A 24,807-nucleotide genomic window follows, 5' to 3' on the forward strand; every position below is an offset into this window, starting at 1 on the left:
GTAATTGAAAAAAGACGCAATAATCATAACAATGACAACAGCAATAGCAATAGCAATGTGAATTGCAAATGTGTTGCAGTCAAAAATAAACGCACCCAACAAATTGTTGACAGCTGGCAAAGATGTTGCTGCCGTGCCCAGCAGCAGCTCATAAATTTGTTACGCGTTGGTTTGTGCCCTACCCAGCGGGCAAACATTAATTTTTTAAGTGTTTTGAAGCTGCTAGTCGCAGATCTAGCGCGCAGACCCAAATTTATATATTAATTGCTTAAAATGTAGAACTCTGCGCGCTTTAGCTTATCAACAAAATATTTGAGCAACGCTATAATTAAACTGATTGCGGAATTTCCTTTGCTGCGAGTAAACAAACTTTACACTCACCTGAGTCTCTCACGCAGCAACTGATAAGAGCTCTGATCGCGCTGCAGCAGCTGCAATATGCGCTGGCATTGCTGCAGTCGCTGACGCAGCTTCAACGCATGTGTGTCCACATCGAGGACAGCAATGCCGCTATCCACGCTGTTATTCAGCTGCTGCTGTTGGGTAGGACTGTTCTCGGGGCTGCTGTTGCTGGCCATGTTGCAATAGTTTTAGTTAGTTCGCTTTTTTGATGAATTTTTTACACTTGAACCCGCTTGAAACGTTCACGTTCACTTTGCATCACAACATGTTTGCCATTTCCGTACGCACACACACACACACATACATGTACTATTAGCAGCAGCTGTGAGCAGCAGTTGCATAGCAGCAACTGAGAGAGACACTGCCTGGGAATTGGCCAAGTGGTTGCTTCTTCACTGAAATTTTCAACAGCACCAGTGTGTACTTTGTTTTTGTTGTCGTTTTTTTGCGCTATTTTCATTCACTTGTCGCTGTGTGTGTTTGGGCTCTGTTAATTACGCGCCCGTTATTGCCATTGTTTTGGCCTCACTGCCGCCGCTGTCGCTGTCGCCGCCAGCAGATTTCTTACGCGTTTACTTATCAGCTCAGCGCGATATACAAATTTTGTGGGAGCGCGTAGCAAGTAGATTCCAAATTCTTTCGTACGTAGCTGTAGCTGTAGCTGCGGGTGCGAGACACACAAAACAAAAAGTAAAAACTATAATAACAAGTTTACTTAATGGCCAAGATAAACCAGCACAAGCTTCAAGATTCTGCGAGCGCGCTAAAGCTAAAGAGAGCGCGCCACAAATTTCCGATAGTACGCTACGCCTAAATATGTAAATTTACTCGCTCACAGTCTAAAGCACGTAACTCTAACTTTTTGTTAAATGCAACTCAGCAACAGCAATCGATGCGCATAGACAACAGTGGGGAAGGGGGCAGCACGACATGGTTTGCTGACAAGCCCTAAGCTGAGGCTACGAGAAAGCGACTGAGCTGTGCTAAGCTCCTCCAGCTACAAAACATGTGTGTGGAGCGTGCGCCTCAGGCCAGGCCGTCATCAAAGATTTGCAAATCAAAAATACCAGCGCACAAAGTGAAATTCTAAGCTGACAGCAGCGAGGGCTGACAAAAATTTTGCTTCAGTCTTGCTGAAATATTTAATTAAGCCATTGGCACACAACTAACAACTATTAAACAATTTACAAAACGCATTGCTGCTGGGCATTAACTGGTGTGGCAACCCTCGCCGCTTGTTGTAGGATGACTTCAAAGTTGTGGCAGCTAAATAGATGACAGTTCAGCTCAGCTCTTCGGATCTGCGCTTGATAATGATGATGTTTGGCCAGTTGCAGCTACGTGGCTTTAACTTTCTTCTAGCGACGCACTTGTTGAATGCTTTTTGCTTTTATTGTTTATTTGAAATGTTCAACTAAAAAAAGTTCAGCTGCTGTCCAGCCAAGACAATGGTGAAAACGCTGTCAAGCTTTGAGGCGGCTTAACTTGGTTTTTTTTTTGTGGTAGCTGCATAATGAGAAATGCAAGTTGCAAGCTGAACTAGCATTGGTCAAAAACTAATTTTGGCATATCACAAAGCTGCGTTTATGCTTATTCACATGCTAATGCTAACCTAGAGAGAGAGGGGGGCAGCCACTGGCTTGTCTGTCTTTATTCAGTTCGAATTGCTCAATAGCAAATATTGTTGCTGTTACATGTGCAACTTGCGCCGCTTGTGGCATGTATCTATGTGTGTGTGTGTGTATCTTTGAATTACATTTTGTGCAATTTTCACACAATTGTTTAACATTGCATGTGTGGTGGCTACAGCTAACTAATTTGATAGTTAATTAAACAATGATAGCAATTTTTATATGTAATTGGGTTAACACTAAATGGGTCAGACGGATATAAGCTGCACACATACACATGCAATTAGCTAATGAGACGATTTGCTACTTTATGTGCGCTACACAAGCAAAAAATTAATGCAAAGCACAAAGTAAACAATTTAGAGCTATAAATTTAATTTATTTCAGTGTATTCCAAGTTTGTTTGCCAGCAGGTGTTGGCTTAATTAATTTTGCTTGTTGTTGCTGTTTGCCAATATTTTTTATATGTTTCTTGTAGCTTGTTTTTTTTTTGGAAGCTGTGATTGATGAGTGACTGATGAGCTGTCCGCAAGGGGTTAACGCAAGATATTTTCGTACCTGTATTGAAAAGGGAAATCTTATGTATTAATTACGCTGCTATTGCGCTTTTGGACAGACTTTTACTAACGGCTTCACACTATTTAAGTGTGCGCTGTCTCTCTCTTGGTCCATCTGACGTTTGTCGATTCACTGGGAAACATTGGCTCTAAGCCACAAATGCCGCAAACTGAAGCTGTGCGCACTGCCAACAAACGGAAGTGCGCAAGTAATATAAACGCTTCTCAGCCAACAAACTGCTGCTCCCCCACCGCTCTCTTGGCCTTGCTAACTGATGCTGATTGGTTTTGCTTTCTGCTGCGCTTAAGTAATCATAGTTTGTTATTTTTTCTCTCGTATCTTTTTTTGATTGAAGCGTAAAAAAGTTGTTTTCCACCAAATTGGCGGCTGCTGTTAATGAAAAACCAATCGTGGTGCCTCCGCTGCTGCTGCTGTCAGTAGCGGAAGCAATTTATATGCTTTCCTCTGCTTATATTTAATTTTTTGCTTTTCATTGGTTTTCTCACAGCTACAAGAGCCAGGGCTGCAGTTGCAGGTTCATGACATTGACACTTGTCCCCACACACAGGCTTGACACTCGACTTTTTGTTTGTTTGCTTGTCATTTTGTTTTTTTTTTTTGTCATTTTATTATGCGCACATTTTTCGTATCGCACGCTCCAGTGACCCACTGTGCCCAGCAGCAGCAGCAGTCGCCGTCACTAGGAGTGCAGCCAGCTCACACACATGAACAAACACACACATGCACAAACATTTAGTACTTTAGTTCTGTTTTTTTTTTGGGGCCTGTCCATGAGCCCTTTTGTTGTTTGCTTTATCGCTTCTTTATCTCATTTGCGCTTGAACGATTTTAGCTTCAATTATTATTTGCACGACACGTTTTGTGAGCCTTTAATCAAATAAAAACCATAATAAAAACAATTGTTGCTGCGTACGTTTTGTTTTGTTTCTTTTTTTCGTTTATTTCTTTCTCTTCTCGACTGCGCTGCGCGTGCGTTTGCTGCGCAAAGGTTGAAACGCGAATGAGTCGCTGACGTCGACGCGACGTTGAAGTCAAGCTTGCGCTAGCGTTCGCTCTCTCTCTCTCTCTCTCTCTTTGCCGCTCTCTTTTGCGTGCTCTGTAGGTTCAACAGCTGGCTCAAGAAATTAGCGGCGAATGATTCGTTCTGGTTTTTGACATTTTTTGTTGTTTGTTATTAAACAAGTTTAGTTTCGGGCCAAGAGGGTTGACAGTTAGGGGTTGTTTAACTTGTTTTCAAGGCCAACACATGATCGCTGCGCCAAAGCTTTGCATACAACAAATATTCCCAGCGGCGACAAAGTTTTCATTAGCGTAGTCGTTGGCTATTAATTTGTCTGCATTAGGAAGAGAGCAAAGCCAAAGCAAAGTTGCCGTATACGATTACACAAGTGCAGTTAGAAAGAAGCGTCGCTATAAATAGTTTATGGGTCGTTCGAGTTGGATTCGGGAAATGCCCTAACGTTGGACTTGTCCAAGCAAAACGGCAACGGCCCCGTACCAAGTGCAAGCTTGGAATAGGAAGCGTTTAAAACTGAAAGACACCTGATATGCCTGCTGCCAGCAACAATAGCCTCACACACACACACACACACACACACACAAGTACACACATGTATGTGTACACTTTGCCACACTTTATGTCTCTTTGCTTGTTTTTCATTTATTTTGTTTGTCTGTCTCTCGCGCACAGCTGCGACGGACAGCGACTGCGACTGTATTGAAGCTGGTCAACAGCATGGGCTCATTGCACCTGACGCATGCCCCGACGCCCCCCAACACGCCACGTATGCCAGGGGTTAGCTCATTTTTTGATCATTTTTTTCGTACATTTTTCCACTCACTTTTTTCAGCGCACAGCTCTGTATTTGTTGCTTGTATCTTAATGTATCTTTGCTTATCTTTCGCAGTGCCATACACACGCAGACGCCGGCAACAACCGTTGCTTAAAGCCCAGCCAATGGCTCAGAAAGTGACGCATCATCCTGGCCCAGCAGTCAGCATCATCATCATCATCAGCTTGGCAACTTTAACTTCAACTCCAGCTTGTGGTATGCACACAGTACTTAATAGACCGTTAAGATAAGCATCTATGACAAGTTGCAAAAAGCAGCAATACGCAGAAATGTCAAAGCTGAGAAAACAAGCTGAGAACTGAGGATGCCGTAAAGACGCATTCTTCCAACATTTGTTGATCTTAAGCAGACTTTATTTACTATCAACTAATGCCCACGGGGTGAAAGTAACAATAACTTTCGTTGCTTAAACAATCTTGTTCAAGGTTTTTATTGCCACTCGAAGAAACATGAGAATTATGTAAATTATCTTTCATTGATGTGCGGCTTTGATTGAGAATCTTATTGGCAGCTTAAAATATATGTTAAGCTTCGATTAATTACAAACAAGTTTGAGCTCCAAATTCCGACGACAGCTCTTTTTAATAAATTTATTTTGAATTTGTTAAGCAAATAAAAACAAATCTGCAGCAACAAGTGCCAGTCAATAGCCTCAGAGACACCCTGTGTTGGTTGGTTGTTGTCTTGGCTAAGGTGTTCGCTGTGCAATGAAAAAACTGTAGCATGCTTATGGGCAATGGCTGCAAGCGCAAGAAATATTTTTATGGTAATAAAGCTTGCTGCTATTTATTGTTTGCAGCTTAAGCTAATTAATTAATAATAATTAATACTAGCTGCAGCTTCTCTTACTTAAACTTAAGTACACGTCACATTTGTTTGCTGTACAGCTAAAAATAAAAAAGGTCGTTCACTTGTAATAAAATGTATTTTTGATATAAATGATTTTTATGCTAATATTAACCACATTATGAATAAATTAACTAAGACAACAATATTTATTTGGGCTGCAGCTTGTTTGTACCTGCGCAATGGCTGCGCACGAATCGCGCCAAGGAGAGCGAGAGAGAGGACAGCATCCGCATCCAGACAGCATCCAACAGCTGTGGTGTGGAACGCAATGGAGATTGTTATAAAATGGCCACTGGCAATAGAATTCACAGTAGTCCTGTTCAGTGATTCCAACGCAAAGCGTCGACAGCAACAGCAATAGCAAACGGCAGCAGCAGCAGCAGAAAAGCAGCAGCAGCAACAGCAGCAGCAGCAACGTAGTCCACGTCGGCCCCCAGAGACAAACAAACAAACGCAAACGCACTTGAGAGAGAACGCGTGAAAGTGAAAAAATACAATTTTAATTTGTGCAAGGTGCTTGGAGCCTTCAAGAGTGCCGTTGAGCCAAGTTAATAAATAGTAGGAACTTTAGTGAATCGTACACTCGAAAAAAAGCCAAGTTCCGTTCTCATTCAAAAGTGGCGCGACCTACACAAATACACACAAGCGCACACACACACGCAAACAAGCTACGCATACAGATGCTGATGAAATTTTAGCGCGCTTTTGTGTTGTTCCTGTTTAAGCTACACACACAACAACAACAACAACAGCAGCAGCAGCAACATCCACAGCAGCAGCAACAAAACGGGGTAAGTACTAAAGTTTGCTTTGCCTTTTTTTTTGTCGTGTTCGGTCTGCCACTCTCCCTTCACCGCAGCTCAAATTAAATATAAATGAGAGGTCTTTTGGTTTGCGAGCACTCGACGCGTTTCATTTGATTGCAATTAGACGCTGAGCAGAGCGTGTTAAAGAGATGCGAAGCCTTGCATCAACAAGCTGTTTAAACTATAAAAAAAGGGAACAACACGTGTAAAACTAAAATCCATAAATTGATTTTTCCGACGGCAATAATCGCCTTTTATGCAATTTCCTTTTTTTGCCAATGCAGGTGTCTCCTAGGTGCAGCCTAATAATAATAAAACAAAATGTACTACAGGCTGTTTAAGTGCCTGGCAAGCTGAACAATTTGCCAAGGCGCAGCGCAGGCACGAGCGAAGCAACGAACAAACAGCCGGTTGACAGTTGCTCTTGCTCTTTCCCACACACTTACACTTACACTTACACTTACACTCTCCCCCACGGTTAAGTACAGACGTCTCAGTTTAGCTTGCACACGAACAAGTCTGTCGCTGTGTCTGCTTAGGCCTTGTCTTGCCCATGTGCGTGTGTGTGTGTGTGCGCTTGTCTGTGGCGTAAAATTCAGTGACGCAATGCCCAAAAGGTTTTTGAACTGAAGCACACTACAAGGCGCCAACACCCCCCAAGCTCCCCCTCGTTCACACTTGGCGTAGTTAAATTTTAAAGCGCAGCGCAGTTTTGTTTAAGCTCTAATCACGCGCTGTGCTGCCCAATGCTTGTCAAACTTTCACGCTCCACGTGCTGCACTTGGCTTGCAATTATTGATTGAACTTTCGTAACTAGGACACTTCCTATATACAAAGTCTAGCGCCTGCAGCCTTTGAACGGCAACTGCTAGAGTTCTCAATTAGGACTACAATCGACTGCTAACTGCTGCGACCTTCCATTTAAGCTAACAACAACACACACACACATAAATAACAAAGCACAAACCACGAAGCGCCATGAAAGTCAACTGTAAAAATGTGAAAAATGAGCCAAAAGACTGCTGATAACAAAACACACTAAAGAAAAGCTCAACTCAACTGTAAACTGTGCACTCTGCCACAGGAAAAGGCGACAGCGACTGCGACAGCGACTGCCATTGAAGTTAATTACAAATGTTCAATTACGGCATAAAAAGTAAAGCACAAAAACTGCCAACGACAGCAAAAGTGGTCAAGAGCCAAATGTAAAAAAGCCACCAAACTTATTCAACGACTGCAATTAAAACTGCATCTCACAGATACACAGATACAAGTGTAAGAGTAATTGCAAATCCAATCGAGATAGTTAGTCGTTTATGAATTGCCGTCGCAGCATTAAATTGCATAATACAAAGCCAGTTACCATTCAATTCACTCAAGCGAGGAGCTCAGTGTGCAGCCCACAAGGTCAATCAAAAAATCTAATTGTTGTTTGTTTTCTTAAATTGATATTTTAGCTAAATATTTAACAAAGAAAATGTAAATTTATGTGCTAGCTTGAGCAAATAAAATACAATTTATGGCAATTAATCTGGCTTACACCCCAAAGCGGCGTCGCTCCGTTTTTTTTTTTAATTAATAAATAAATGTTGCGGAAATATTAACGCAGTTAAGGCGGCAAGGCAGCATAATTAGACGATTTGCTGCAGCTTAAGCGGCGTCGTGACAAATGCCTTTTGGAGCTGGAGCAGGATGAGGCCGTAATCACAGTTGGAATTACTTTGAGGCGCATATAATGAAAATAAGTGAAAGGAGGAGGAGCTGGCACTTGGCCTAGGTTAGGGCGTAGAGCGGCGGCTCATTAGATTTAATGTGTTGTTAAACTCAATAGCCGAGATGAGATTTGCAGCCACAAATTGCAAAAAGGTGTTGCCAGCAAGCGAGCGAGTGTTTTGAGTAAACTGTTTGCATTAATCTTTAACAGTTTGAAGGACAAGCTACAGCTGCAGGCAAAGTCCTGGCTAATTGCCACGCTGCCCAATTCACACTTGCCCCGCGGCCAAGCGCAAATTGCATTTGAAATTCATGCAAGCCTGGCTCTGGCTTAACGCAGCTCAGCTCAACTTGTCCTGGAAATTGTAGAAAAGCGCATGAGTAATGGCGGCAATCAGGATACTGGACACTGGACACACTTGCTTTGTTCTGTCAGACGCCTAATGAGTGACGAGTCTGCATCCGGCCGTAGCCTGCCGCAAAGGCCGTAGCATGTTATAAATTACGAGCATTTTGTTTTAAATTAAATTGTGTGCACAAAGTTTTTAATGTGTGCTAATTAAGAGTTATCAAAAACAAAGTTACGCCGGGCCAAGTTTGTGTAACAAGCACAACAGCCAAAGAAAAGTTGCAAAAACTTGACAAAATAAATTTCAATGCATCTAAGCTTGACTTAGTATGATAATTTTCTAAATAAAGCGCTGGCCTTGAATTTAAACATGCACCTACTGCTTAACGGTAATTAACTTTAACTATTTATAAACTATATATTAGCCAAGTGTGTGTAATCAATTGCTGCATAGTTAATAACAAAAGCCGTAACCAATTCGCATGCAAAGCGTCACTTACGACAGTTCGTTATGGCGTTTACCTAGTTGTATATAACACGTACGATGGACACGTGAGTTGTGGAGAGATAAATAGCTACAAAGTATGCACAAGTGCACAGCCGACAGCACAAGACTCTATACAGAGCTTAAGACTGCTGCGGACTTTGAGTCTGCAGAGCAAAAGTTGAGTAGCGGCCGCGGCATTGTAGACTGAACATCCGATACAAGTAATTATAACTGCTTACCGGCAACTGATAATGAAACTTAGACTCTTTACTAATCGGACATATGTCATGCCAAAGGCTTATCAGCTCTTGAGCAAGAAACGAGAGTAGCGAGGGAAAATAAAGTGCTTAGCTTAGATAAGCGTCTGGGGGTCTGGCATACTATTTGAGCTTGTGGCATGTGGCTGTGCCAATATTTGCATTATAAATAATAAAAGAATATAATTTGCCTTAATCGAATAATGAGAACACCCCGCTCCCAGCACTTTGCCAGCTCAATTACTCGCACTGGCGTCGCACACACGCTGCGCTTGGGGATTATGTCTGGGGTCTGGCAGCCTGTGAGAGGGGGAGGGGTTGACCCAATGCCATGTGGCGACAACAAGGAAGTTGCCACAGGCATATTATTCAATAAAAAAATCACAAAACTAAATCAAAGCAACTGAAAACTGAGCGACGTGTATGCAAATGAATTGAGTGGGTGGAGAATTTGAAAGCGACTAAATGAAGAAAGCGTGTGTAAGAGTAAGAAAACCGCGTGAAGAGTAAACTACAATAAGAGCTCGACTATAAATATTTAAACGTTCTGGCGTACACTCGACGACTACAGTAAATGCACGCTAAGTGCTACTCACTGCAATTGACAAAATAAATGCAATTGCAACCACTGTGCACACTCAGCTAACTGTTGTCTGCCAAGACTGACAGTTAATCTATAGCTTGACACTCACTGCAAAAAGTATGCAGCTAAAAGCTTTGCCTTGTTGCCATAAAATGTTTATTAACAACTTAATTTTACAGCAAGTAAAATGACATTAAATTATTTTAATAACATTTGTTAATGCGCTTAGCTTAGTTGAATGCCAATATTATTAGCAGCTAATTATTAACAATAAATACATTATGCTGTTTAATATGAAAATTGTTCTTTTGTTTCTTTTCAAAGTTGTTTACCTTGTTGCGCACTGTTGAACCTATGCCAAGTGTTTTGCTCTCTGTCGCTCTCCCCCTCTACTAAAAGTTAGTTAGTTGAAAGAATCAGCTGCTTACAACAACAACAACAACATTAATAACAACAACAAGCATTTTGCAAAATCAAATTTATGACTGAACGGTACTGAACGCTGAGCGACGTTTTTGGATTTAGTTTCAGTTTCAGTTTGCCCGTTCGCGCGCTCTCAATACGATTGACGCGCTGCCCGTGTCTGAGTTTCGCTGCCTGCGTCGCTGCCAACGTAAGACATGTGCGTTTCCATAGTAAAGACAGTGGGGCTACTAAACGATTGCCGTTTAAAAAGAGTTTTGTTTTTAATAAAAGCAAAGCACAAAGTTGGTGAAAATATATAAAACACGTCAGTACAGTTCAAACGTGTTGCAAGCGCTATATAAATGGTCTATATATATTTGTTTGCTTTTGACAATTGTGCAAGACACTGATTGTTGGAAAAGTTTGTATTATTTATATTTTTTAGTCTCTCGCTGTTATCGCCTGCACGCCTCCACTCGATCGTGAGTGTAACTGCTTGAAACGCTTTGTGTTTTTGCTTCGCATTTCTCTGTTTCGATTTGTGTTTTTATTTTATGTGCACATATAAAATGTTGTTATTTTTTTATCATCAGCGACATTGTTAAACAGCTGTGCGTAATACCTTGGCGGGTATTTTTTTATACTCTACAAAGTGTGGCGCATTAATATTCTGAGACAGTTGGAGCAAAAATAAATTCAATTCTATACAGTTTAGCTTATTAGCAGCGCAGTACAAAATGCTTGTGGCGTGAGCTTAATAGCTCTATTAATAATAATACTAAAAGCAAAGGGTACCACACAGTCTGACACGCGTTCTTAAAGTTTTTATTGTTGTTGTGGTTTTTTTGATTTTGTCGCTCGCATTGTTTGTCAATTGTTGGATTCCGCGTAAGCGCTGAGAGCAAATTTCCAGGCTAATCAGCGTCGCATCAGTAAATGAGTTGAGCTTGCAGCCTGCTGAACTCATTAGGGGCAATTTACGCAGCCAACAAAAAAATAAACCAAAGCAATAACAACACGCAGCTTAAATTTGTTTGCGCTGCTGTTGCTGCTGCTGCTGCGTGGAATTTGCAATGCAGGCAAATTGATTTAAGTGCCCCGGCATTAACAAAGTTAAATCAATTAGTGGCATGGGAAATGCTGCTGCCGCTTTGGCACGCGCATTGTCACAGATTTAATTAGCAAAACTACATTTTGTGACTTTTGTGCAGCAGATTACACCCAAGCCCAGATTACACCCAAGCCATTAAGCTAACAATTCAATTTGCCAAGTCAATCGAGCTGCATGATAAATAAGCCGGAAAAATCACTAAAAGCACTTCAAATTTCATATAAAAAATGCAGCAAAGCGCTAATGCAACAAGTAATCTCAGCACTTATCTATATATCTCTTATATATCTTCAGCTCAGCTCAGTTACCCAAGCCGTTTATAAATCCAATTCATTCAACATTCATTTCCCAAGCAAATCCCAGTCGCTGATTCGTTTGAATTACGCGCACTGCATAGTTTCAATGTCAGCGCACAAACATAACACACACACACATACACATTGAATGCATTTGTGTGTGTGTGGCACTTGAATGCGCTCTCATGAATGTGTTGCTTTATATCGCTTAATCATGTTTTTTTTCGCTCTGTGATCAAAATCATTCTGTATGCAAAAGTAATTTGTCTAATGGCTACAAAATAAACTGAAGCAGCCACTAAAAAAGCGATTAAATTTTCGTAGCGCATAGAGACTAAAAGTTACACTAGAGCACTGAGCTACAATTGATAAATGAAAAGTAAAATAATATGCAAATTATTGTAAAACAAAAACATTTTGAAAGTAAGTCTGCGTTAGGCAAAATGTAATTTGAAAATTAGCTTGGATTATGATTTTTTTATAAGCAAACTGCTTTTGTTTATGCGCTTGCCAAGAATAAAAGCAAAGTAATTTCAACTGCTAAGACTTACTGCATATGCTAAGCTTTAAATAATTGCGTACATAAAAACAAAGTGGCCCAAATGCTTAGGCGCACCTGCTATAGCCGCAAAGCACACTCACCGACAGAGATAGCGAATGAGTGAGTGAAAGAGAGAGTAGATAGACTGAATATTAGCACTGTACGTTAAAAAACAGCAATCAGTTAAGCACGTGGCTTTGCTTGAAACGTGGGCGTTGCGCCTTTTTGTGTGGCCAGAAGAAATGTTTATGCCAGTTGTTAAAACGGCCGCAAATGTGCAACACACATGCGTCTATACTTTCTATGTGTGTGTGTTACAATTTAGCAGCCGCATGCATTGCTTTTATTTATGCCAACTAACGCTTGCTATTCTTTTATTTATTTGCAGCAATTTTATACAAAACTACAAACTGCCTAAAAAATTGTTAAACGTTACCACCGATAACAAAAGTTAAACGCAGCGCCGCCCAAGAGTTTATAAATATATAAACAAAAACAGCAGCACATAGTTTAAAGAGCTTTCAATGGATTTAAAACATAGCGCCGCCACTGGCGCTGCCGAGGCAAGTGATGCCTACATAGCCAGCAAGTCCACAGACATGATATCGCCCAAGGATAGCAAACCACCCAAGGCGGATATTGTGGCAACCGAAGGTGAGCGCCAAGTCTTAATTAAATTTATGTGAATTATGTACATTGAACGCTCGTTTGATTTCTCTATGCATTTATTTACTCTCAGCCAAAGTCAACTAAATCCTTACACACAATTCTCAGCCGTCCTATTACACACACAGCTGCAGCTACAGCTCAAGCTCAGCTCAGCTCAGTTAGTTGGCAATGCCAAATAGTTATTTAAGCGTTTTGTTCTGTATGCAAAGGCTCAGCTCAAGCAAACACGAATCTTTCAAGCATTAACTCAAGATAGCAGCTATGTGATTCGAATTCTATAAACTAAACATTTGTATGCAAAGCACTTGCACTAACACACGCACACGCACACATACAAAGCAGACATTTTGATTCAAAGGCAGCTGTAAGTATGCAATAGTTTTCGCTTGCATGTTGCAGCGTTCGTATGTGTGTGTGTGTTGCCAACTAAAAATAGGAAACATCAAAAGCGTTTTCAATGTCACGCAACAAGCAAACAAAAAAGTGCAAAAAATAAAACAAATTTTCACGTAAGCTGACGTCTCACTAGCGCAAGTTGTAATGCAAATTGCAAAATAAAGGCAGCTAGTCTGGATAGCTAGAAAAAAGTTCAAATAGTTGGCAAAAAAGTTGTCGGCTTTTTTTATTTATTAGCAACAGCAACAAAGTTGCTGCAACATGTTGCTAAACGAGCAGTTATTGCTTTCGGGCATGTTGATCGCTTATAAACATATTTAAGACTTAGCTAATCTTATTTTAAGCTCTGTTTGCTTATTACGTATACGTACTGTGAGCTAATCCATTTAATCTTATGTGAGACTACTGCATGTCGCTTGCTATTCAAGGCCTTGCAAATGACAAACAGCCAAAGCTGCTACACTAGCAACTCAAGTGGCTTTTACCCAAACCTGAACAAGCATAAGTCTATATACTATATATACTCATATGTGTGTGCGTGTGTGTGTGTGTCTTTTCTATTTCGCAGGCTATAAAGTCTATGCACGTCGCTGGGCGGTGCTTATACTCTTTGTATTCTATTCAGCATCCAATGCCATGCAGTGGGTGCAGTACACCATCATCAACAATATAATCACACGGTAAGTGCGAGCGAGACAGCAAATGCATATGCAACACATTTTTTGGCATATTTAATTAAAAATCATCAAACTATAAATATGCTTGCATTTTTGATAGCTACTATGGCATTAGCGACAAGTGGGTGGACTGGACCTCGATGATATATATGATACTGTATATTCCACTTATATTTCCGGGCAGCTGGTTTCTGGATAAAGCGGTGAGTGTTTGGCGGCTGATAAGCGTTTAATAAATATTTAAACAATTGCATATTGTTCCAGGGCTTGCGTGTCACTGCCTTGGTGGGTGTGGTGGGCACTTGTGTGGGCGCCTGGATTAAAGTTTTCAGTGTGGATCCATCGCTGTTCTATGTGGGCTTTATAGGCCAAGCTATTGTAGCGCTAGCTCAGGTAACTGCCAGGCTATTACTTTTTTAGCTACTTTTAACTTTTTTATATTTTAATCAAAGGTCTGCATATTGTCGCTGCCTGCGCGCTTGGCTGCTGTTTGGTTTGGACCTGATCAAGTGTCGTCTGCCACCAGCGTGGGCGTGTTTGGTAATCAGGTGAGTCTTAGCATTAAGCGCGTAAATTACGCATACGCCCCCCGTTGTGCGTGCGCTTGCTACTTGAACTAACAGCTGCAATGAAAATGTAACTTATTTGACTGAGACTAGGGCAGCCTAGGCTTTCATTTGTAAGCTCATAAGCTATGGCTTTTCATTAGACGAAAACATTTGCATGAACACGAAAAGGGCTGAGCAGCAGTAGCTCTTCAGCCCTACTTTTGTTTTTTTGCTCTTTGCTTTTTGGTAGCAGATTGATGCTGCAAGTTTAGCACTGACATGCGAAAATGACTTTTACGCTTTTCTTTTTTGGAAACCATTTCCGGCCAGCGGAAGTGGCAAAGCCAAATTCATTTTCTCTCACACACACACACAGAGAGCACACAATCAATTTTATACACGCACACACACTTTTTATTTATTCGACTGTGAAACAAACTGCATAAGTGATGAGCATAGAGGTCAAAGGCTAAAGCAATGTCAACATTGTCACTGTCAGTCTGAGGTTAGCGCAGCTCAGCTGCAACTGCTTCAACACTTCAACACTCTTTATGTGTGTATTTGTGTGTGTGTGTGTGGCTAAGTTGCGGTTGCATTTTAGCACCGCTTGACCACAAAATTTATGCCATAAAACTAATTAGCTTTGCTCCCAAGCATTGCCGCAGCCAGTTGCGTTGCTGGTGCCGCAAGGTGTGCATTAATTAATTCAATTGCAATTGCAATTGCAATTGCACTTTGCATTGAGGTAAGCCAAACTAAAATAGACAAAGCTTAGACTTCACTAACTATTAAGCGAGCGCTTGGTTTGATTCGCAAATCAAAATTTATGAACTTTTCATTTAGCCAAACTCAGCGCCGCTTGCGTTTTGTAATTTGAACAATTGGCAGCTTAATGGACGCTAAACAAGGCAAAACAATTAGTTGGCTTGCTTAGTCATTAGGGCGTCATATTTGCTGCTTTGTTAGCGTGCAGTGGGTCAAGACGAGTGGCGGGCGGGGGGCAAGGCTTTTAATGCTGATTTACGAGCGCATAATATACTCACGTGCAACGTGTTGCAAATGCGGGGCACACCCCACAGTCTCCCCCGCTGCTGCTGCTGCTGCAGGCAAATAGGCAAAGCAAACATTGACACTGACAGACAGCAGTGTGTCTATATATAGCTATGTGTGTGTGCTGGTGCGTGTGTGTGTGTGTGCCTCACGCCTGAGTGCAACTGAAAAGGCTTATAATTTCCGCCTTGTTGTGCGCCAGGCTGGGAAGTCTCAATGGTCTCGACGGATGTCGCAATATGTGCTCCAGGCATGCTGCCATCATCACAATTACAGTGCCGTCAAATAGTTTAACGACAGCAGTAGCGAGGTCAAGTGAAGCGAACGAAAGCGTAAGCGAAGGCATTTGTCACTTTTTTAATACAAGTTAATCGCAGTTGGCCTAAACAACAAACTTGCGCGCCCTTAAAGTTTGCGTGTTTGACTGAACCAAAAACTGCTGAGTAGCAACTAAACCCAAAAATCACACGCAGCGTGGCTGACATTGAATGCAGCCACCCAAGCTCAGCCGCCCCCACCTAGTCACGCTTATCTAGCAAGGCCACAAGCGCCACAGGCAACAGCCTGGGCCACTTGCGCTGAATCCTGACGTGCGGATTTCGTTAGGGCACGAGTTTTTTTAGCGCCTCCAACGCAGTCTCAGCCTCAGCCTCAGCCTCAGCCTTAGCTTTGGCATTGTTGCAGCCCAAGTGCTGAACAAACATAGTTTCCTTTTTTTTCGCTTTGACGCTTTTTCTGCTGTTTTTCTAGCCTTGTTTGGCATTGGCAGAACGCGTATGTAAACACGCCAGGAAATGACTTCGTCGTTGACATCCTGTATGTTTTCTCTCACGCGCTGCGCGCTCATAGTGCTTCAAATTTCTTCAGTGGCTGCTCTTCATCCTCTTTTCCAATTCGCATCTGCTTATATTTGCAATTTTTTATGCCCCTCAAAAAAAAATTGGCATAAGCTTATGCATAAATCTTAAGCTAACACAATTGCTCAGTGTCTTTATTTTGCTAGCTGATTTATCATGCCTTTAATTGTAAGCTCCACATTTTGAAGCAGTTGTTGCCATAACTTTGTTTACTTGATCAAGCAGCAAATATTTATGAGTTCAAGTTCGATTTACAGCTTTTGAAAGTTTGTTAGTTGACTTGTTTGCTTAGCATTTTGTTTATAACTTTTGTATTGCACATCAACAAGCAAAAGGCTTTTAGCATAATAATAAAGAAACATATAGTAATTATTTTATATGTTCGAATACCAGATGCTTAGCTTCGCCATTTCCCAATTCGAATTAAATTCAAAATGAATTTAGTGTTTTAGTTTGGAGTGGACTTTCAAGTCGGTTGTTCTTATGGCTGTCCCTGCAGCATCTGGGGCCAAAGCTCAGAAGTGCAAATAAAGCCAAAACAAGCTCATCAGCTATGACAAGTATATATTCAGAAATGCATGCATTCTATTTACCCACGAGCCTTGCTAGCAATTTAATTTATGCAAATTGTTGCATTTGACAAAATTCTGCTGCAGCCATTTGCATTGCATACATTTCAATGCCTCTTGCTTTTAGCCTCAAATAGAGACTCAAATATGCCAATTAGATTGATTTTAGACGCAAAATTCATGCAGCTCAAAGGCGTGAGAATATTTGCAGTCACTTGAGCTGCAAGCGGATTAAAGCTCAGCAGCAAATTGCACTGAAAGCTGCTTTAATGCCAAACAAGACAAAGGCAGTTAACAGGCTTTCAATGCAATTGTGATTGATTTAGTTGCAATCGAGTTACGAGTTATAAATTCACTTAATTTTAATGCAGTTTGCAAATTTGGCTGTCGAAAGTTATTTGCCTAAACCGATTTATAGGCCAAATAGCAGCAAGAAAATAAAAACAGCAACACACACACACACACACACACAGTTACAATGTGGAAAACCAGCATAACTTTTGGCCACAACAGCAGCTGCTGCTTTGTTTTTGTTGTTGTTTTATTTTTGAGTTATTTGCATCGCAATGGCGCGTGCAAAGTTTCTGACGAAACAGGGCTACAAAAAAATAATAACAAAAACGAAAAATGTTAACTGCAATGGCTGTTGGCCAAGCTGCATATCAACAGCGACAGCGGCGTATAAATCAATTGTAGAGCACTCTGGCGCGTGCTGAAAGTTTTATTTAAATTTCAACGTTTCTATTGTTTTGCAGTTGGGCGTGGCCATGGGTTTTGTGCTGCCGCCCATGTTGGTGCCAAACTCAGAGAGTCTGGACACAGTGGGCAAGGATCTGCAGATGATGTTCTATTTGGTGGCAGGACTAACCAGCGTGCTGCTGGTGCTCATGGCCATATGTAAGCTAAAGCGACTCAAACAAATTTCTGTCTTAAGCAGCGCTTTGCAGTCTTTCAGGATAAGCCGCCCACGCCGCCGTCTGCTGCGCAGGAAGCTGCACAACGCTTGGAGGGCTTGGCTGCCGAGGATCAGGTCAGCTTTATGCAGTCGCTTAAGAATCTAATGACCAATCGCAACTTCATCTTTCTGCTGCTGTCCTATGGCATCAATGTGGGTGTATTCTACGCCATTTCCACGCTGCTCAATCCGGTAAAGAGTTGCGACTGCAGCTAAACAAAGAGTTGTTTGTTTATTTTTCGCTTTCTCTCTGGTCGTCAGGTGGTGCTCAAGTATTATCCGGGTCATGAGGTGGACACGGGACGCATTGGTCTTAGCATTGTGCTGGCCGGCATGCTGGGTTCGGTTGTGTCTGGAATTGTTTTGGATAAAACGCATAAATTCAAGTAAGCAAGCAAAATAAATATGAGCACAAGAATTTATGCACAAATTTATGAGTTAAGCTCGGAAGCTCAAGTCGTAAACTATGGGTGAACATATGTGCTTTGTTTTTTGCAGAGAAACAACGCTGGCCGTCTATGCTTTATCTATGGTTGGCATGTGGATCTTCACCTTCACCTTGGACACCGGACACATTGCAGTGGTGTATCTAACCGCCTCGCTGTTGGGGTAAGTCCGCAATGTTGTAAAGCTGCGCAGACAACAACTAAACTCTTATATATTAATGCTTAGCTTCTTTATGACTGGCTATCTGCCCGTGGGCTTTGAGTTTGGCGCAGAGTTGACCTTTCCGGAGCCAGAGGGCACATCGTCGGGTCTGTTGAATGCCTCGGCGCAGACCTTTGGCATTTGTTTTACGCTCTTCTACTCCGAGCTCTTCTACTCGTATGGCGACGTGCCCGCCAATGTAGCGATGGCTCTCATGCTCATCCTTGGCACGGCCATTACCGCCGCCACACGCTCCGATTTACGGCGACAGAATGCACAAGTGGTCGGCAGCAATGCAGCCAGCAATCCATAAGCACACACACAGGGATACACACACACAAACACATACACATACATCTAAACAGCGTCGTCGCATTTGTTAGTATTTTTGTAAGGCAATCGTGTCTATTTGTTTTTATTAATTTATTGCATTGTTTGTTAAATTATAGCATTTGTTTTTAATTTTTAAAACTGTAGCTTTAAGTGCAGCATTTGTTAAATTATTTTAACACAAACACACGCATACACACACACACACACACACACTCAAAACAGTTGTAAATTTAGCTTAGGCAATTATTTTTTTATAAAGCATTGGCCGTAACAAAAGCGATTATATATTTTTAAAAATAAATTCTAGCGCATAAGTCAATTTGCCAGAGCCACATAAATCATTAAAGACTTGCATTGGATATTAGCTTTAAACTTTTAATCCTATTTTATTTATGCGACTAACAACAAAAACAAACGAAACAAACAAAACACTTTGCAACATTGAATAGTTGAGAATATGAGAAAACGTATCCTACAGTATTATTATAGCCAACCTTTAACCTGTTGTGTTATTATTAACTATAACCTTTTACCTATTACCAGAGTTGGAAGCTGCACCTTTGGGGGGAAACAGTGGGACGCTTGAGAATATGATAACTATATAGTACAGTTAACTATGATGAGCCTTGCAATATACATATATACTTATATATATACTACACTTCTGATTAGCAGCTCTCTAACATTTACGCAACTAATAAATGTTCTAAACAAAATTTGAAAAGTTTATGCAGTAAAATTTTGATTTTCTAAAATTCAAAATAGTTATGCCAAAGTCAGCAATTGATATAGATATACTATATAGTAAATGTACATACACAACTTCCAAGTACAGCGCCCACATTATGTACATACACACACACACACAACTACACACATGCATACAAAGTATACACGTATACTATAAAAACTGCATATCTGAGTCATGTTGTCGTTATTTGGAAGTATTTACAACTTAACTCAATTATACTTGAATATATAAATTGAAAAACAAAAGAATTCTTTAACTGCGTGTATAATACGTAAAGAAATATTGTTGTGACAAAAATTAGATGAATTTTCGCTATACGTATCATCAAGTGTAAGTAATAAACAAAGCAATTAAAAGAAGATACATATTTAACTGCAATTTTGTAGTTAGCCAGCCTTTAGGCCAAAAGTTCTAACGAAACTAGCGTCAATTGCAAGGCCATAAATACACTTGTGCTGTAAACTGAATGCAGTTCGATTTGGAATGAAGATATTTACAGCGCTAATTCAGAGTCTACCTGACATATGCTGTTACTAACTGTAATACCTACAACAACCACCTAAAACACAACAACATAACAAATGAACACAATCAAATGAATATCAATATACTTATGTAATAATCAACATTAGCGCAATTCGAAAAAAATATAGTTAACAGTTTCCTGGCACACAGTCAACGTTATTGCATTATATAGATATATGGCATATGGTATATGTATGTGTAAAGTATTTAATAAAATATAGACAAAAACTAAAACGAGTGTGCGTTTGATTAAGCGAACATCTTTACTGGGATTTAACTTAGCAGTTATAAATATATATATTATGTATATAGATAGTTTGTGTTGACAAAACGTTGTTGAAACAATACTTTAAGTTTAGACTGACAAAGTATATAAAACTAAAAAATACATAAACGGAAAAGAAAACATTTAACGTGAAATCAATGCGTGTTGCCCCAGGCGCGCAGCAGCGTCAGCGCCTTGTTAAGATAGGCGCACCACTCCTCGCGCTCCTCCTTTGTATCCGCCGAGAGCAGCTGGCGCACTATTGTCTTGCTGCCGTTGGGCACAATGATGAGCGACTCCTGGTCAGTGTCCAGCGCTGGACGCTCGCATTCCAGCAGCATGGTATTGAGACGTGCGCAAATGTCGCGCGGCGCAGTGCTAATCTTAGTCGAAGTGCAAGTGCTCAAATCTACGCTGCCCATGGGTGCCTTTTTCTTTTCATCATCGGGATACTTCCAGTAGCTGAGCACAGAGCCGTTTAGATAGCACCAGCGACGATGCCAAGCGCCAAAGCCCGAGATATCCTCGAACATCGTAAGAAAGCCCTTGTGCTCCACCGATATGGACAGCTCGCAGTTGACCTTCATGTGCACGGTGCCATCCAGCGGACTGACGCCCAGCACTTGCGTCAGCGTCCAGCTGGTGCGTTGAATTTCACGCAGCGAAAAGATGGCAAAGCCATATTGCACTAGCTGCGGTGTGCGCACCACATGCGGACCCGCTGGACTCTGTACCGGCGGCATAACCAAACGATTCTCGCCGCCCTTCTTTTTGGGCGTCTTCACACCGCCCTTTTTGTTCAGATTGATGTGATACTTGAGCTCGTGTGGCAGCTGATCGCGTTGCGCCAACATGCCATAGATTTCCAAGGTGATCTATAAGCAAAAGAAATGGCTTAGTAACCATTAAAAGATTTGAGAGCGTTTGAGCTTACTCTGAAGTCCGCATAGACATGATTCAACTGCAGCACATCGGGAAATTTGACAGACAGCAGGCCAGGCATGGTGGGCACCGTCTTGGTAGCCAGCACATGCTCATTGTACTTGAGCAGGCAGACCAAATGATGTCCATTAATGTTGCCAGTGGCCATTTTGCGCACATACTCCTGCCGCAAGGGTATGGTAATGTCCTTAAGCGTCAGCAAACCCTTCTCTTTGGGTGCGCCCACTGGACGCACGCTGTGCTCGACGCGCAGCCGCTGCACTTCATCCAAACAGGCTTGTCGACGATGCGTGGCCAGCAGCAAGTAGCGTTCGCCCTCAACAGACTCTGTAGAGCCAGAGAACTCCACAGTAGCTGCGCACAGATTCAAGGCTTGGCTGGCCTGCGCTATAACCTGCTGCTGTTTGCAGACCTCATCGAGCAGTTTCTTAATCTTCTCCTGCACCTTGGCAGCCTCGTTGGTCTCACGCGCCTGCTGCATGTCTGCATCCTCATCGCTATAGTCGTCTGTGCTTTCAGCTGCAGCGCCCGCCATTGGTGAATCGTACTCCAGCTTATGCTTGGCATGGCAATCGCTCGCCAAGGCAGAGCGCATTACCTGCTGCTCGCGGCAAATCTTGCGCACTGGTGTCGAGTTGGAGCTCTGGTAATTACATAACAATTAATATAAATAGTTCAGTGTACAGTTCAGTAGCTAATTACATTGGCGCTTTGTTGACGTCTGTAGAAGCTAACGGTGTGCACCAGCGTCACCAGATTGTCCTTGTCCTGATTGACGCTCAGCTCGGACTTCACAGGCTGCGCAGCGCCATGCATTAAAGGTGTCTGTATGTCCATGGCCTCCTGATGCTCTGCAATGGTTTGGCATGCGGGCGTCTTGCGGAAAGAGAAGCTATTGGAGGCAGTTGTGCCTTTGCTCTGCACAAACAAATATTAATTAATAAACAATTTGTTGATATAAAATTGCTACTTACGCCTAATGAGAGATGACTGGCGTTGTTCTCATCCTCTGTATCTTGCTCATCTTGGGTACTGTCATAGCCTTGACCCAAGGCCTCGTCCAAATAATCATCAATGCCTCCAGATACCTGCGAGCTATTCATTGAGCTATCCCCTCCATCCTGGCTATAATAATCATCCTGCGCTGCATAATGCACCGTCTGTAAAAATAATTATTCATTATAATTGCTTACCGCCCGCTGTGCTGCGACTTACCTTCTTCACTTGTTGCAGCTGCTGCTGCTGCGCCTCGTTGCGCTGCACAGTGTTGAGTATATGACGCCCTAGGCTGCCATTGGCCATGCCCGCGCTGCTGTCCTCTGTCTGCGACTCCTCTGACTCTGCCATGCAACTACAGATTAAAAAAGCAAAACAGATTAGTTCTAATTATTTATTTGTTTTTAAGTTTAGTATTAAAGCTATAGTTAATCAGTCTTAAGAACTGCTGAGCGTGCTACTCTATGCAGAGCAGAAACAACAAGCAAGAATAGAATCTATCTGCGCACCTTTCCAGCTCTTGGTCCTCGCTGTCGTCATTCATTGAAGCTGTAGCCGAGGCACAGCAATTCTCACCCTCGCTAGAGTCCAAATCAGAGAGTGCGGGATAAAGCCGATCTGTTTGGGATTTGCGAGCACGTTTGGATTCCTCGTCTATAGCATCGCCAGCTGTACATTATAAACAAATAAACAATTACAATTCTGCTTGGAATTATGTTTGTTGGCCGCAGCTTACGTGAGCGTCTCTTGCTGCTAGCTAAGGAGTTGGCCATCATAGGTGGTGGCGGCGGTGGTGGCATGGGACGCACTACTTTGCTGCTTGGCGGCGCCACCGCTGGCGCTACAACTTCTTTTTGTTTATTGAAACGTTGCGCTATAATCTGCATATCCTCCTGACGCTGACGATCTATGTCCTTAATGCGATTTTCTGTGGCAAACTGGGCAGAGGCTACCAAGGCGGCTACTTTGTCGCGCAGCTTGCTTTCTGGCTTGGCAGCTGCGGGCTCAGCGAGCGGTTTGGCAGCAGCAGTAACGGGATGCACTGCAGCTTGCACTGTTAATAGAGATACATTTGAATTGAATCTGAATTGAAGCTTTAGTTTATACACTACCTTTGGGCTCTGGCGCTCTTATCTGATTCAGCGTAGGCGCACTTGCAATGGGCGCCTTCGGCAGCATAGCCTTAGCATTTCCTGTCTCGAAGAGTTTCATGCGATCCTTGAGCGATAACTCACACGGATCCTTTTGATTAGCTTTGGCTGCCTGACTGCCTTGGCCACCTTGTGCTTTGTTCTCAAATACGGCAGCGCGACCGGCGACCAAACCGGACTTGACAGGCTTTGGCGCGGATTTAGCGGGCCCACCAGTGGCAGCATTGCTGCTAAAACTCTTGGCCACTTGGCTCACTGTGTGCGACTTTTGCGGCACTTGCGGCTTGGATGCTGTAGACTCCTCCTGCTGGGGTTTGACATAGTCATAAGTATGTTTAATGGTGCTTGACTCGCGTCGTTGGAAACCCTGCGCTTCTAGCGAACTCAATACCTTGGCATCCCATTTCAACTGCTTAGTTTGCTGCTTGCTGGCATCTACAGCATCTGAGCTGGCCTTAGAGCTTGCAACTGGTCGACTTGGCAGCTCTGGTTTGGGTGGCGGCACTGACTCTAAAAGCGGACGATGCACATCATGATGCGCTGTATCATCCTCCCATTGATTGATAGTATCCGCTAACGCGGCCAACTTTCCCAAGCGCTGCTTGCCTTTGCGTGGACTGCGCGGCATTTCATCATCGCCTGCATGAAACTGCGCCTCAGTGCGATGTATGGGCGAGGATAAATCATCCGTGTTGGAGTACAAAGCGCCCATGCGTTGCAGTCGGCTGCGTGATGTGTCTCTTAGACGTGCCAACGGCTGATTAACAGGAGCTGCTACATTTTGCTGCTTACTCGAATCTGCCTCATCCTCCTCCGTATCTGTCATGTCCTGCTCCTGTATTTCCACTTGTACCTAAAGCCAGAGACACACACAACACAAAACACATGAAGCGCCAGACACAAAAGCATACAAACAACCACCAAACGCAAAGTACAGCAAAGGCAAAAGGGAATTGTGTAGGGGAGTGGGAAAGTGGAGGTAGTCGACTTACCCCAATTGGCTGCGCTGTGGTTATGTTTATCTCAATGCCCATTTCCATATTCTCCTTGTTGACGGCCGCATAATGGCGCAACGGTTTTGTGGGTGACGCTTCCAGTTGCGCCTTCTCCAGCACAACAATCTTTCCACTGCTGCCGCTGCTATTAGTTGCAGGCGCTGGCTTCTCTGTTGTCTGTGGCGTCGCTAAACTGCATTCCGATAGCGGAAAAACGCTGGCATTGGTTATGCCCAAGGCGCGACTGCGCTGTTCTGCCTTCTCTAGCATTCGCTGTAAATTACAATAAATTACAGTTTACACAATTGCAATTGCATTGCCAAATGGCGTTTTATTGTTTTCGTGTGTGTGTGAAATTCTACCTGAGTGAACGGGTCCATTGTGCTTGTCGTTGTTGTTGTTATTGCAGCTGCAAATGCCTTTACTTGTCAGAAACTTCGCGCACTTTTTAATTAATTTTGTTTAATACTACTTGCACTTGATTTTATTTTGTTTATTTGGCTTTTAGTCAAGTTGAAACACTTAAACATCGAGTTCTAGGTATTTATCTAAATGCCTTTGTCATTTGAAACCGAGCGCGTCTCTTTTTCGCTTTTCATTCGCAACGTTAAATTTAAA

The 24,807-nt window shown here is 42.4% G+C and overlaps 3 protein-coding genes across 10 annotated transcripts in view; 1 reads left to right on the top strand and 2 right to left on the bottom strand.

Annotated features, from left to right (window-relative positions):
- Positions 1–3,595, bottom strand: part of LOC108596318 — a 32,293-nt gene extending 28,698 nt beyond the window's left edge. The window contains exons 1-2 of one of the 5 annotated variants that reach the window (XM_033295055.1): positions 3,526–3,595; positions 382–1,063 (exon numbers count right to left, since the gene is read on the bottom strand). In XM_033295055.1, coding sequence (XP_033150946.1) covers positions 382–578 — 197 coding nt within the window. In that variant the 5' untranslated portion in view covers positions 579–1,063; positions 3,526–3,595. Of the gene's footprint in view, positions 1–381; positions 1,064–3,525 lie in introns of those variants that run through there. The other 4 variants (XM_017981935.2, XM_033295057.1, XM_017981936.2 and 1 more) reach the window with 4 other exon arrangements.
- A 2,094-nt stretch (positions 3,596–5,689) lies between these two features.
- LOC108597549 (feline leukemia virus subgroup C receptor-related protein 2) lies at positions 5,690–18,580 on the top strand. Of its 3 annotated transcripts, none has more exons than XM_017984159.1 (11): positions 5,690–6,105; positions 12,251–12,516; positions 13,496–13,607; positions 13,705–13,807; positions 13,869–13,997; positions 14,057–14,152; positions 17,384–17,525; positions 17,576–17,775; positions 17,845–17,969; positions 18,082–18,192; positions 18,256–18,580. In XM_017984159.1, the coding sequence occupies exons 2-11, from the start codon at positions 12,387–12,389 to the stop codon at positions 18,542–18,544; spliced, it is 1,437 nt and encodes a 478-aa protein (XP_017839648.1). In that variant the 5' UTR covers positions 5,690–6,105; positions 12,251–12,386; the 3' UTR covers positions 18,545–18,580. The 3 variants fall into 3 exon arrangements, with proteins under 3 accessions (XP_017839648.1, XP_017839646.1, XP_017839647.1); XM_017984157.1 differs by lacking the exon at positions 5,690–6,105 and adding an exon at positions 10,046–10,131; XM_017984158.1 differs by lacking the exon at positions 5,690–6,105 and adding an exon at positions 10,069–10,122.
- A 1,553-nt stretch (positions 18,581–20,133) lies between these two features.
- On the bottom strand, positions 20,134–24,789 carry LOC108597494 (anillin). 2 transcript variants are annotated; one of them, XM_017984078.1, is made up of 11 exons: positions 24,552–24,789; positions 24,187–24,462; positions 23,586–24,047; positions 23,156–23,501; positions 22,780–23,097; positions 22,553–22,712; positions 22,263–22,398; positions 22,022–22,207; positions 21,750–21,965; positions 21,040–21,690; positions 20,134–20,980 (listed from the first exon to the last, which is right to left on the bottom strand). In XM_017984078.1, the coding sequence occupies exons 1-11, from the start codon at positions 24,567–24,569 to the stop codon at positions 20,261–20,263; spliced, it is 3,489 nt and encodes a 1,162-aa protein (XP_017839567.1). In that variant the 5' UTR covers positions 24,570–24,789; the 3' UTR covers positions 20,134–20,260. The 2 variants fall into 2 exon arrangements, with proteins under 2 accessions (XP_017839567.1, XP_017839566.1); XM_017984077.1 differs by having other exon boundaries at positions 23,156–24,047.
- Between the last annotated feature and the right edge of the window lie 18 nt (positions 24,790–24,807).

The sequence above is a fragment of the Drosophila busckii genome, chromosome 2R (genome assembly GCF_011750605.1).
Source record: "Drosophila busckii strain San Diego stock center, stock number 13000-0081.31 chromosome 2R, ASM1175060v1, whole genome shotgun sequence".
In the NCBI taxonomy this organism is placed as follows: Eukaryota; Metazoa; Arthropoda; class Insecta; order Diptera; family Drosophilidae; genus Drosophila; species Drosophila busckii.

Coding starts and splice junctions, on each gene's coding strand:
- LOC108597494 (XM_017984077.1), bottom strand. Junction 22,399..22,552: donor GAGGACCAAGAGCTGGAAAG/GTGCGCAGATAG, acceptor TTTAATCTGTAG/TTGCATGGCAGAGTCAGAGG. Junction 21,966..22,021: donor CCAGTCATCTCTCATTAGGC/GTAAGTAGCAAT, acceptor TTGTTTGTGCAG/AGCAAAGGCACAACTGCCTC.
- LOC108597549 (XM_017984159.1), top strand. CDS start 12,387: ATGGATTTAAAACATAGCGCCGCCACTGGCGCTGCCGAGGCAAGTGAT. Junction 17,776..17,844: donor TTTCCACGCTGCTCAATCCG/GTAAAGAGTTGC, acceptor TCTGGTCGTCAG/GTGGTGCTCAAGTATTATCC. Junction 17,970..18,081: donor GATAAAACGCATAAATTCAA/GTAAGCAAGCAA, acceptor TGTTTTTTGCAG/AGAAACAACGCTGGCCGTCT.